Source organism: Hesperophylax consimilis, chromosome 11, assembly GCF_061612785.1.
Source record: "Hesperophylax consimilis isolate HC1 chromosome 11, BYU_Hcon_1.0, whole genome shotgun sequence".
Lineage (NCBI taxonomy): Eukaryota > Metazoa > Arthropoda > Insecta > Trichoptera > Limnephilidae > Hesperophylax > Hesperophylax consimilis.
The window spans coordinates 2,077,401-2,091,646 of NC_142846.1; the positions used below are offsets into that span (position 1 = coordinate 2,077,401).

A 14,246-nucleotide genomic window follows, 5' to 3' on the forward strand; every position below is an offset into this window, starting at 1 on the left:
TTTGTATTTTTTATGAAATTTTATTCAAAAAGCACCAATCTACATCTTTCAAAATATGACGTAAAAAATCAGTTTTCTCTCAATCTCTCCGGTTACGTTCAGTAAAATAAACTGGAACACAGAATCTTGAGTTGTGTCGCGACCACCCGGACCGCGGACACTGAGCAATTTATTTTTAAACACTAAACATTATAAAAATCCGTATAAATGTAAAAAAAATAAGTTATTTTGTATTCATTAAAGTAAAAACATGGGACGCAACCATCCAATTTCTTTTCCGGATAATGAGGTTATGTAATTATTATTAATTATTTGGAATAAAAGCAGTTTGACACAGAATATTACAAAAAAATAGGATCATTTCTCTGAGCTAGATATTAAAAAGTATTCATTAAAATTGACTTAATTCTATTAGGATTCTTGGATCCGTATGACTTAATAATAATAAGAGTTACATTATAATTGGTATATTCATTATAGTACCTGCTTACACAGAAGCGCAAATTTTAAAAAATTCAAACAAATCGTACATTGCAACTCATAGGATAAAGATAATGCTGGGAGAATATTTGGGCGAGAAAGCTCGGTGAAGAAGGGAATCGAGATATATATATATATATTATATCTACGCAGTCTTCTCCTGCTCGATGGTGTCCTTGGTGGGCAGGGGATTCTTCTCCAGCGTCTCCGTGTGCTTCAACTTGCTCGGGTCGAAGGACGTGATCCCGTTGATGAGGTTCAGTTTCTCCTTTTCCTGCTCGATGGCTGAAAAGTTACACACAAATTAGTGTGCTTTAACATAGACAAACATGTGCTTTAACATAGGGAAACGGACTAGTAAAAATGAGTGATAAAAAAAATTAACTAAGGCAATGCCATAAGTCGTGTAATATTTTGAATCGAGCCGCCATCAATAACACTCCTTACGTAGATGGCGATAAGGCTTAAATTCCCGCTTAACACCATCAGCTGTTTTGATTTAGGCAAGTAAAAAACATGGCCAAAAAGTGCCTTTTATTTTATTTTGTGGATGTTCAGGCATAAATATTTAAATGTTTTCCGATCATTTTATAAATAACTCAATTTGCCACATTATACAATAAAACCATAACCGAAAATGGGTTCGTAAGTAGGAAATTTTGAACTTTAAAGCAGTTTTTATAGGCCTTATAAATTATTTTTTTCTGGGCTTATAAAAAGAGTAATGTAAAAAATACTCGATTATTTCAAAGGCCAAGATGTATTATACTCGCGGCATTTATTTAAAGTGTCTGAAACATTTCTAGGCGACCAAATTTTCAAACCAAAAACACATGATTTTGCATTACTACGTATGGCATTGCCTTAAACCACAAATTGTACTGAAATGTGAATCGTGTGACGTCAGGAAACACGATTGTATAAGTTTTACCAAGGTTCACTTTGAAATCTCAAAACTAATTAGAAGCTCATTTGGAATAACTTTCATAGTAAAAAACAAAAAAATTCCCGATTTCGGGTATTTATATTAGATTGGGGAATTTATATTAGTTTGTGGAATTTTCTGGATGCACATCAGTGGTATAGTCCTGGCCTGTAAAAAATGAATGTGGAAAATGGTAAATAAAATGCGTGGGAGAAGTAATTTATGTAAATCCATCCAGACAAACCTTCTACGGGGGGCAGGGGGTTCTTCTCGGTGGTCTCGGTGTGTTTCATGGTGCCCTTGTCAAACTGTTCGACGCCGTCCAACAGATTTTGGTGGATCTTTTCGGCGGCCACAACTTTGAACAGCAAAACTCATGCGATCATACGGGGAACATGCGCCAAGCGGGTGACAAGCAATATTGAAAGTGCACAGTAATCAGTCCATACATTATCGCTATTTATTTATGCATTGTTAAAAAATATATTCAAAAACAATAACTATGTATATATTAATAAACTCAAACTTCAAAACAAAATCATAAAATATGAAAATAAAACACAAAATAATGGTTGGGTTATTTCAAACTTTCGTTACATACAAATTTGATAAACATCAAATCGTGAATCAGCGCCATTTTGAATTTTACATCTGAACAGTCACTGTTAATTTCACTGCCGATTTTCAGTGCGTTTCAGCTTTTGGTCAAATTGTGATCAGCTGTCAAGCATAACAGCCAAATTGTTAAGCTTTTCAGTTGATCGCAATTGGTTCAAAAACTATGACCGACCGACAATCGGAATTGAACCATTCAGGTATCAAAAATTCATAATGGCGCCGATCGTGGCGTTGATGTTCATCAAATGTGACGAGAGTTTGAAACAACTCAAAACTGATATATTTAGAGAGTAGTTTAGTAAAATCAATTTAGACCATTTTGTACCGTTAGGTTGGTGTTATAGCGACAATATATCGAGTAGCTCGGCTGTTGAAAGGTCATATTATTTAGGATGTGGAAGCATTGAAGAGTAACGATGCGTCCAGTGCATTGATATAGATGGCATAATGAGTCATCTTTTGAGGCTTGCTATCGAAAAATAGTGTCATAATTCTTCCTTGTTTAGTGGAAAATGACACCCGTTGTAATTTTAGCTAATATGTAGTTATTGAATATAAATAAACCAGCATTTCAAAGTACTGACACGTCTAGTAACCTGAGACTATTTGAGTCATGTTTAAGCGAGAGAAAATAATTGCCGATGAAAGCTTTTTTTGTGTTTTGCTAATACATACCTACAAAACTTGACTAATTTTCAAAATTCATACATTTAAGTAGACAACATCATCATCAAAACTACTAATTTCGGTTGTCTGTACGTTTTGCGTAACTCTGGTTCAATGAACTCAAATTTGCTTTGAATGAGTCATTTTCAAAATTGGAACTGATTTTTCAAGAATTCAGACTATGCCATGATTTTCACGGGTCTACTGATAATTTCGTAAAAGTGCAAATAATTACATAAAATTTTTTAGATTTTTGAGATTCCATTCCAGGAATCCAGCAGGTTTTATGTATTGTTGCATGAGTAAATGTATGCAATTGTTGCCAGAAGTCCATTCTCAACTGAACTATTCCAAATGAAAAATAGGCAAGTTTTGGGTAAACTTGCAGAACTAACGGTAAAAACATTACTTAGACGTACGTCTTGTAACTAAACCAATAGATGTGCGTTCATTTTGATGTAATCTATATCAATGACTGCGGGTTTAGTTTTAGAGACAAGAAAGAATAAAAAAAATCATGTAGGTAAATTACCATCTTTATCAGGCAGAGGGTTTTTCTCTTGCGTTTCAGTGTGCTTAAGGCTAGTGGCGTCGAAGGCTACAATACCGTCGATAAGGGTTTTCTGAGTTTTTTCGGCCACCATGTCTAAAAAGGAAATAATAAATTAAAATGATAAAGAAAACACTAAGGGTTAGTGGTTAGTGGTCGCAGGGGTTGAATCCGTCTACAACCTTCCTACCATAAATTAATAGAATCTTCATTTTTTTTAAGTTTCGATTACGATTTAACTAGTTGGAAACCCATCGACTATGACATAGAAAACGTGCCCTACAGATCGGCCAAGTCTGATGAGTCAAACAAACTGTTTGAGCCGTCTCTGTACGAATGTTGCCAAGTTTGACGACAGCATTCGAAGCGCTGGGTTGTCATTCTTCCAATGACTTGGTCATTTAGTCAGAAATTGGTTTTAAAACATTAAGTGAAATTCAAGTTATATTCAAATTCTATTATTATTTTATCATGGGTCGGTTGTTTCACTGTATTTTGATAATAACAGAACATGAATAAGACTTTCACAGAACTTGAATACCAACTTTGAAAATTGATGAATTGTTCAAATTCTACGAAACAACCCGTCTCAAGAATCAATTAACAACACAGTTTTTTTTAGAAAATACTACCTATAATAACAAATGTAAAACGCCATTGAGGTGATTAAAACAATAAATAGCGCTATACAACAAAATAATTATTTTAATAATATGTTTTGTTTTATTTAATAAAGAAAATGAGGAATTTATTCACATTGCTAAAGTTGGTCACTTATATTTTAAAAGCTAGTAAATATTCCCAAAACAAAATGGTGGACAGTTTTTTCCAAAATGGCTAAAACGTACATGGTTAAGTAATTTACACATATTTTACTTTTCGCTGGATGATCCAGTATTTAGTTGTTTAAGGATTAGAAAAACGTTAGGTTTTATTAAAATAACCCACTCACACACCCTTTTGTATTTATTATAAAAATCTAGTTATTAAAACCTGTTATTGGCGGATACTAAATTAGTCTCAAACGTTTTCTTGTTCTCATTAAAAAGACTACCGTATAATATTATTGTTAGAATGTCAATAATTTCAACATCATTGTATTATTATTAGAGTTAATAAACAAACTAATGCAAATATGCAATATTTTATTTATGCAAAACCACTTACCTACTTTAATTTAACGATAGTTTTAATTCCACGTTAATTTTTAAATACGTAAACAGAAATTGTTGTGCAACCGTGTAAATAAAATAATAATTATAATAGTTAATCAATAATATTATATAGGCGCATGCATTTATGTTCTTAAGACCACAATATTATTATTAAAAATGACAAATACAAATCTACTAAACATGCAACACATTCCGTTTTTTAACCTACACAGCAGTGACCTATTTTTGAAACCAGAAACATTATTTTTTTATAGCAACTGAATTACACAGAAAAATACAAAACAGTTTCAATTTTTTCTGTACACAATGTTTGACTTTAAGGAAGGTTACCAATTTTTGTTTGGAAAATGTATTCAAATCTGAAAAAATATCACTGCTAATTAGGTGTTACAGAGAAATCTTTTTCGCTAGTGTATTAATTTTATAGAAAGAGAAACACTAATTTAACAGTCAATTATAAAAATTTTAAGATTGGTGTTGCAGGCAGGTTTATTGGGAGCGAGCAAAAAAGATATCTCTGCATTATAAAATTCACCCTGCGTGCGCACTGCGGGTACCTTGTGCCGTGGGGAGGACAATTTTTTCCTGAGTGTCGGCGCGCTTCAAGGAGGACGGCTGGAAGGTTTCCACGCTCTTCAGGATGTCACAGTGCCTTCTCTCCTGCACTACGTCTAGTGACATGAATCATGCAAATAACATGCAGATATAAGATACATAGCTAATACATACTAATACGTGTGATAGCGTAAGTTGTTGTGAAACAAATCAGTGCTTTACAAAAATATAGGTTTTTTTACTTTATATGTGGACAACACACAAGAGTCCCAACTGATCCGAACCATCTGGAGTCAGTGAGACTACGGTATCCCCAATTGGGGTATGCTGTGAGGCAGAAGATAGTGGGGATGGGAAGGAAATGGGGTAAAAGAAGGTGGGAAAGTACCTCTCTATTCAGACCTGGTCACCAAACACGGCAAAAGCTATTTCAATTCTGAATGTTGGTCTTAAACCAGGGTGATACTGAAAGTATCTTCCAGTCTGGAACGTGCCACGAATATACCTTATATTATTTGAAATGTGAAATAATACAAATCGATCAAATATTTAAAAATGCACACGCCGGGATTTGAGCCTGCGACCTCCAGATTGCTAGTCGAGAGCCTAACCCCTCGACCACGGAGGTCGTCATTATTTGAATGAAGTTATTTGCATGTCGTAGCACTCCCGTGGCATTCCAGGAATCCCATGATATTCCGGCAAACTCGGTGGCAATACCACAATCAGGCAATTCTGTGGCATTCGGACAATCCTGTCCAAGGAAACTTTATACAAGAATGATTTGTAAATTCATGGAGGATTGCTTCAATATCGTAGTTCCATGGCAATTCTGTGTCTCTACAAAAGAAACCATTCACAAGCATGATCCAAGCGAGTCAAGAACCTATATTTTTCGTAAGGCACTGATTTTGAGAATATACACAGGTAGTATAGAAATTAGAAAATAAACTAAGTAAACTTTACACCCAACAACGTACTAATATTATGTTGGCTTGCTGCAAAAAGTCGCTTACTATTTTCACTATCATTGAAGTCACCAATTATTTTAAAACAAGTCAATAATTCATTGATCAAAAAGTTAACCCTTAGCTTATGGCGGTGCCCTGCATTAACAGTGTTGAATCAAACCCATGCACGGTACGAAGCACTGCAACTGCAGTGTCGACATTATACATACATTTTCCCTTCCGATGTTACATCTACTAGGTTAGTTAAAGACAAAAATAAAAATGTCACTATATCAATACATATTGTGTACGTGTTGGCTCTAAAAAAACTCCTTTTTAATTATTGAAGTTTCTTGCCGTCCGCTACACATTAATTAAGAGAATCAGTGAATATTGTGGCGATTAATTAGCAACGTTCCGCTGCAAGCCAAGGAATATGTTTTTATATAACTACATTCAAGTACTGTAATACCATAATACAAGTATAATAATTAATAATTTTACTACAAATAATAATGATAATAATCCCAGAAAAGTTAATAACATAAACTAAAACAACTTAGAATACATATAGATAGATGATAAATCCAATTTTATAAAATGCAGTAATATAAAAAAAGCTTTTAATCTCTTGTGATTCATTTCCTTGATCACAGTTAATAGTGATAATTGTTGAAAAACATTAAGGCTTGAATATTAAAACTTCCAATTAAGAATGCAATTAAAATGGTCTGAGTGCAAGACTTCAGAATAGAATGTCAATGACTCCAACAGAAATATTTTGTTTAAGAAACTGAATGCACGAAACGAACACGAAAGTAAAATATAATTGAAGATAAAACTATACATGTAGGAACCCCAAAAGTTTACACATTCTATGATTTTCTAAATGATAATAATATATGTTTTAAAAAAAATCAAACATACTAATTTCGATTGTCGGTGCTATTCGTTAGTCCTGCTTGAAATCTAGTTCAATAAACTCAAATTTGCTTATTCTTTTAATATGAACTCCACACTGGAGAAAACAATTTATCTCAGGGCCTATGTCATCTTTGGGGAAGCTGTGTGGAGGGTAATTTTAGTCGAGCTATTAAACTCCCGAACAAGTGGTAGAAACGACACATTCTCATGTGACAAATGACAACCGTGTAGAAATGTTTGAACTTATCGTGTCATTTTCTAAATTGGAACTGATTGGAAATAATTCAGACAACCGAAGAAGCAGGTACCAACCTATAATATTTTTAGTGTTGTCAAAATTAGAATTGATTTGAAAAGAATTCAGACTTTTCACAGGTCTTAATGTATTTTATTGCATCTATTAAAAGCGGATTGTTTTGAACGTGTTATATTAATTACCCTCTTAAAAATGCAAGTAGAATAATGTACAAATCTAAGTTCTGAACTGAATGAATAAAATACTAGTAACAAACAATACTGAAATAATTTCATGCAATCTATACCTTAACATATTTTTTAATACGAGTTTAAGCCCTTTCTTAAAAACTTAAAATCACATTAAAAAACCAGTGCCAATAATATATAGCAAAGTGCCTGGTGCAGCCTTCAGTGGGTGCATCATATAATATGATAATGTAGATATCATTAAATAATCATCAGCAGTTTTGGATAAAGACCTTCAGCCGAGGGCAGCACGTTCTTCTCGTTGGTGTCCACGTCCTTGAGGCATTCGTGGTTGAAGCCTTCCAGCTGGCTCTTCAGGTCGATGGCCACCTTGGGCAGGTCCTTCAGGGAGGGGCTATCTGGGCAGGCCATTTTTATTGGTATTCTGAAACGAAATTTAAACCAAGATTAAAAAACGTGCCTTTGGGAAGCTTTCGCTAACAATTTTTTAAAACATCATTTCAAAAAAAAATTGATCTTTTTTACATATGTATTATTACAACAGAAAGCCGAAAATGCTGTCACAAAATTTAAAAAAAAAAATGAAAAGCTGATTTTGAAACACAGTAAAAAAATATGATGAAATAAATGGTTCAAATTAATTTTGATCAATTGAAATGTTCTGATAAAAGTCGAATGTTCTGGTTATTATCATCAATCGAAAATACTAATTTCGGTTGTATGTTGTCTGTCCGTGTAACTCTGGTTCAATGAACCCAAATATGCTTTGAAATTAAGTGTCATTTTAAAAATTGGAACTGATTGAGTGAAAAATCTAGACAAACGATAAGTACCTACTTATAATATAATTTTTACGTAAAATTATTTTAGTTATCATTTTCAATATTGGAATGGATTTGTCAAGAATTTATACTATCGCACGATTTTTCACGGTTCTGCGCTAGTAATAATATAAAACACCCCAATGAATGTTAAAAATAAAATTTATTAAAAAAATTATCGATTATTTTTAAATTTAGATTATCTGTAAATTTCGATTATTTAAATTTCGATTATTTGTAAATTTCGATTATATGTAAATTTCGATTCCATAGAAATTTTATTTGAAGAAGAAAAATTATCTTTCAAGTAAGTACGGTAATTTAAATTATCGAATATGTTGAAATTCCACGTGATCATTTAGTTGAACCATTCTGTCTCTTCTAAAGTTGATATCAATTTGATACAAAACCGTTTATTATTTATTTTCAGCCAGAATACCTGTACTAGTCACGACTGGCTGGACAACTAATTTGGGATTTGGATGTGGGGTTGACTGGATATGGTCGGATTGTCGGTTGGTCGGGTTTTACGTGGGTGAAGGTCCCAGACTAGGCCAATTACAATGGAATTCAAAAAATTAAATTAAACTTTTTTTTTACTTTTTATGTTTTATTATAATTATTGAAGGTAGGTAACCAATTTTAATTTGTAGGCACAAGTTTTCGATAACAATAATAAGTATTTTATTTTCTTTTATTTTTTGTAACAAATATAAATAATGATATCCTCACTGGGATCTCCCGTGCTGAGGATTTCATTTACATATTATTCAAATTTAGTAGTATGGATAATAAGAAGTAATTATGAATATAACAAGTTGTGTTTTTTTCAGAAATAATTATAATGCATTGCTAGTTTGTTTTTTGGGGCAGTTTCAGATTAAATCTTTATTTGGTGTCTATATGTCTAGAATATTTTCTATTTCTTATAATATTAATAATTCTTTAATATTTTTGTGGGTTTTGAATGAGAGTGGGATTTTGATGAAGAGTTTAATAATAATTGATCGAAGTGTGAGTATTTTACTGTGTCAGTTTCCATCACCCCAATCCCAATATTGGCCTTGAAAAAGTTGGGAATGCAAAAGTCCCATGTTCAGACTCCCAACATTACAGATTAATGGGAAGCTATCAGGATCTGTACATAGCTTTAATTATAATAATAAAGTAATTAAAAATCAGATTTTTTATTTAAAATCCTACAATTTATTAATTCCTCGTTAAGATAACACGGTTCCGTTCTCACGAGAGATTCAGGGTTTCGAAAAATAATAAAATATATTATTAAACTGCTTTCAACTGCATTTATGTAGGATTCAACACAAAAACGTATTTGAAACTATGCAATTGATGTTTAGACGCAATTTAACTATTGTGGCTTCCGTGGTCGAGGGGTGAGGCTCTCGACTAGTAATTTGGAAGTCGCGGGTTCAAATCCCGCCGAACGCATAAAAAAAATATTTGATTAATTTGTGTTATTTCACAATTTAATCTTTTTAAATAATGTAAGGTATATTTGCGGCTCGTTGCAGAGTGGAAGTATCTCTCAGTATAGCCCTGGTGTAAAACCACAATGCGGAATTAAAATGTTGCTTGAAATGGCTTTGGCCATGTTTAGTGACCAGATCTGACTAGTCAGATATTTCCCCACCTTCTTCTTACCCATCTCATTCCCTTCCCTACTACCTTCAGCCTCAGAATATATCCCAATTGGAGATGCCATAGTCTCACTGGCTCCAGGCAGTGGAGAGCAGTTGCGACTCTTGTGCGATATTCACATAAAATAAAATAAATAAAAAGTAACGTTTCCATATAATAGATTCCATTATATACACAAAATCGATTGATTGATCGCAAAGGTATATAAATATTATGGTAACATCACTAATGAAAAGATCAAGAAGAGATGATTTGAAAAAAATCTACGTGTCGATTATTTTTCGCTATTGGATTTCGATTGGATGTCAATTAGAATCCAGCTGGACATCACTAGGAATTTAAAAAAAAGTTAATGTGACAGTTGGCAACCCTGTGTAGATATTTAGTATGTAGAGGCAACACACGGCAACAGGTGAAGGAACTTTACCGAGTTAATTGGTATGGAGAGCGCGCGCGCCCGGCCGTAGCGGATATCCGGACCGCGAGACCGAATTATTCATTATTTCATACTCTGGCAACAACTGTCTACCCAACCAAACCACCCCAGACAACACTAACTTCCAAATTCAAATGTTAAAATAATTTTAATTTGGCAAAGGAAAGTACCTAAGAAAGATCCAACACTTTAAAATTAGATACCAAGTTCGAATATTATTTGAAATTGACAAAGATATCGTAATGATCCAACACTAAAAATTCACAATATTGAGAAATTATTTATTATTGTACCCAATAAGAGGTGTTATTTTGATAATCAATCGTAAAAGATCAATGGTTTCGTTGCTTGTGTGGTACGTAGCGCCGTCTTGTTGAAAGTAAACGTTGTCCAGATCAATACCATCCAATTCCGGCCATAAAAAATCATTAATCATCTCTCGATAGCGATCCATTCATCGTAATTGTTGCTCCAGCCTTATTTTCGAAAAAGTAAGGTCCAATTACTCCGCCTGACCATAAACCGCACCAAACAGTCACACGTTGAGGATAGAGAGGCTCTTCAACGATAACTCTTGGGTTTTCCGAGCCCCAGATGCGACAATTTTGCTTGTTGACGAAGCCACCGAGGTTGAAATGGGCCTCATCACTCAAGATGATTTGCATTTGATTCACTCAAGTGAATTTTAATAATTTCAATGCGTTGTTGAAGCGTGTATCGTTCCATTTTTATTAATGGCGTAGTTTCTACTTGTCAAATGTCAAAAAATGACAGCTTCAAAAGTAACATCTACCGAAATAGCGGGCTATTCAAAATAACACCTCTTATTGGAAAACCCTGTATTTAACCTAGTTTTTGTTTCATCACTTTTAATGACTCCATATCACTTTTTAAAGGTGTGATTAATTGTCATTTTGATGAAATATCATAGAACCCTACATTATATAGATGTCACCTGCGACTGGTAAAATGTGTTTTTTTTTTAAAACAGCGCCATCTGTAGGACGAAAAAGCAACTCTCGGTATTGTTTATCTTCAAGTTCTGTGAAAAAATAAGCTCGCGACGAAGAAATCATGTATGTATTATAATATATTTCTTATGTATTATATTAAAATATGATGTCCGAATGAGGTTTTAGCATTTCTTAGTTATGATAACAATGGTTTGGAATTATTTTTCGAAGAAAGGTCAGTTTGTGGTTTGACATTATAAATAAAAGAGAAAACAAATTTCAGCAAAATTGTTGAATTTTAGCCTAATTCACTACTACAGCTGGCTGAGTAATGCTATATTACACTAATAGATTAATAACAATTAAATTATTATTCACAGTTCGTTGATAATACATTTATATTAAGTCTTCCGAATAATAATTTTAAAGCGGTTTTTCGATACGGTATTATTTATTATGTGCAAATCAGTATGCATATTTATTTACTACACAGACGGTATGTATTTTATTGGTAACTGTCTCAGATCATAGAACAGTTCATTTTATATTATATCCGACAACCGTTATAATGAATAAACGGATCATTTTAATTGCATACAGAATTATTAATGATATAAAGAAAATCCAGGCTCTGTGCTGAACGATTTCTTTCTAGGCAAATATGAAAAAATAAACTTTAAATAATTGTATTAATTTAATTTAATTAGATTCATACTGATCAAGTTGTTTGTCTTTGTGGGAAAATACAAAGTTAACTGAAGTATTAAGAGGAAGCTAAAATTTTGTATATTCTTGGAATATGGTAGGTAATAGGCATTAAAATCGCTTGACAAACGGAGTCTAGAAACGTTCGATTTCAAGCAAAAACTGGTTTTAATTTATTTTGTAAATAATTTTATAAGAAAGCAAAAAATTTAATCAATTGAAACTGTCACAGATAATCTTGGCTATAATACTGTATTTTTTAAAAGTAGTTTCCATTATGCGTTCATACATTTCCATTGATAAAATATTTTTTTTAGTAGTTTGCAATTATATGTTTTTTTGAGTAATTTATTTTTTTATTTGTAAGCTAATGAAGGGAAGCGATAGAAAAACCTTCAATTTATCTAAAACATATTTTTTGGTATTCATAATGTACACCAATTCGTTATAAAGATTAATCAAAATAGTGATTTGGCAAAGCTTCGCCTTAATGTAACCCGTTTGGTTACTACTCTCCGACTGGTATACATATTATTATACGAAGTATTGTTATACAGGGTGTTAAGGGACATACTTGACTTACTTTAACCAGTGATGACTGACATCATTTTGAGTTAAAACATTTAAATCAAAATTTTGGAATTCGGTGACATTTTTCTTTCGAATTAAAACATAAAAAATCATTAAGTATTGAACAACGAGGATGGGGGGGGGTGAGGGATTGATCGGTTACTAGGCTGAGTGACCAATGACGATTTGGAGAAGTTTTTTTTGCTAGGTTTTGAAAAAAAACCAAAAAAATCATCAGATTCCAAAATTTTACATAAATTTTTTACTACAAATTAATGTCAGGAATAACTGGTTAAAGTTAGTCAAGTACGTCCTTTAACACATGTTTATTAATATTAAAATGTTGCCTATAATGAGATGAACATTAAACGCACAAAAAATAAGCAAAACAATCCTTAATAGTCGGGTAAAAAAATAATATATATTTTACATAATAAAACATTTTTGACTGACATTCCTACCCAGGACCTGGATTCGACGACTTTACGTTCTTTACGTATTTCATCAAAATGACAGTTCAACACACCTACAAAGTGATATAAAGTCATGAAAAGTGATGAAAAAAAAACTAACGTGTAACTATTTAACATAGTTATTGTTTCATCACTGAAATCAATGACTCTATATAACTTTTTAAAGGTGTGTTTAATTGTCATTTTGATGAAATATTATGGAACCATGTCTGCGTATGTGTATGTTGTCCGTGTTGCCAAAAAATGATAGAATGCATGGCCATCAACAAAGAGTCAATTTGTCGAGTTTCAGATCGATCGGATATCGGGAAGTGGGTTAATTTCCGCTTCCAAGATTTAATTCACAACAATAGTCAAATTCAAATAGATGTATTTGATAAAAAATGTATTCTTATTTAAATTTTAAAAACACATAATTTTGCACGATAAACATAAATAATAAATTCCGAATAACCTGCTGACAATAAACAATATCTATTGTGACATAAATAAAAGGTATCCGCTAATTAAATAAAATACAAATTGCAAACTTTCGATAAATTATTGCGAACCTACACAAAATTAAAAGATTCAAAATTGAATGATGAACGGTGTCATAAAAAATAACTGGGTAAATATGACGAATCCAATTACAACAGACTGAAAACTGCGCATTTGCAATAACGTGAATTCGATTAATTTTTTTCGTAAAATTCATATTTTTAGCGAATTTTGCTATTTGCACGAGAATAAAGCAAAATTCGCAATTTTCGGGCAAGTCAATCGAATGTTCGTATTTTTCACGCGATTTCCTGGTAATCCATAAGAAAGAAATATTACTTTCAAAATATTTATTTGTCCACGCTTGAATAGCCATAAACTTTAAGAGGAAGCTACAAGCCAAAAATGTGTATATTCTTGGTATACCTTATATTGTAGGTAATAGGCATTAAAATCGCTTGACAAACAGAGTCTAGAAACTGGTTTTTATTTATTTTGTAAATAATTTTATGAGAAAGCAAAAAAGTTAATCAAGTAAAACTGTCACAGATAATCTTAGCTATAATACTGTATTTATAAAAAAGTAGTCTCCTTTACGCGTTCATACAATATTTTTTTTAGTAGTTTAAATTTATATTTTTTATAGAGTAATTTATTTTTTATTTGTATTCTACTCAAGCGAAACGATAGGAAAACCTTCAATTTATCTAAAGCATATTTTTTGGTATTCATAATGTACACCAATTCGTTATAAAGATTTAGCATTAAGCTTCGCCTTAAAAACGTATTTTTGCATTACTGTCATTATGATAAATTTTTTTTTTATTTTTTTATTTGGTACATTATTTTGTTACAATTTATG

The 14,246-nt window shown here is 32.2% G+C and overlaps 1 protein-coding gene across 4 annotated transcripts in view; it reads right to left on the reverse strand.

Moving 5' to 3' along the window:
* cib (thymosin beta cib) overlaps positions 1 to 14,246 on the reverse strand; it is a 58,382-nt gene continuing 44,136 nt past the window's right edge. Inside the window, exons 2-6 of one of the 4 annotated variants that reach the window (XM_089637204.1) lie at positions 7,560 to 7,711; positions 4,972 to 5,085; positions 3,222 to 3,335; positions 1,650 to 1,763; positions 1 to 765 (exon numbers count right to left, since the gene is read on the reverse strand). In XM_089637204.1, the coding sequence (XP_089493330.1) occupies positions 626 to 765; positions 1,650 to 1,763; positions 3,222 to 3,335; positions 4,972 to 5,085; positions 7,560 to 7,698 (621 nt within the window). In that variant the 5' untranslated portion in view covers positions 7,699 to 7,711 and the 3' untranslated portion in view covers positions 1 to 625. The remainder of the gene's footprint in view (positions 766 to 1,649; positions 1,764 to 3,221; positions 3,336 to 4,971; positions 5,086 to 7,559; positions 7,712 to 14,246) is intronic. The other 3 variants (XM_089637206.1, XM_089637205.1, XM_089637208.1) reach the window with 3 other exon arrangements.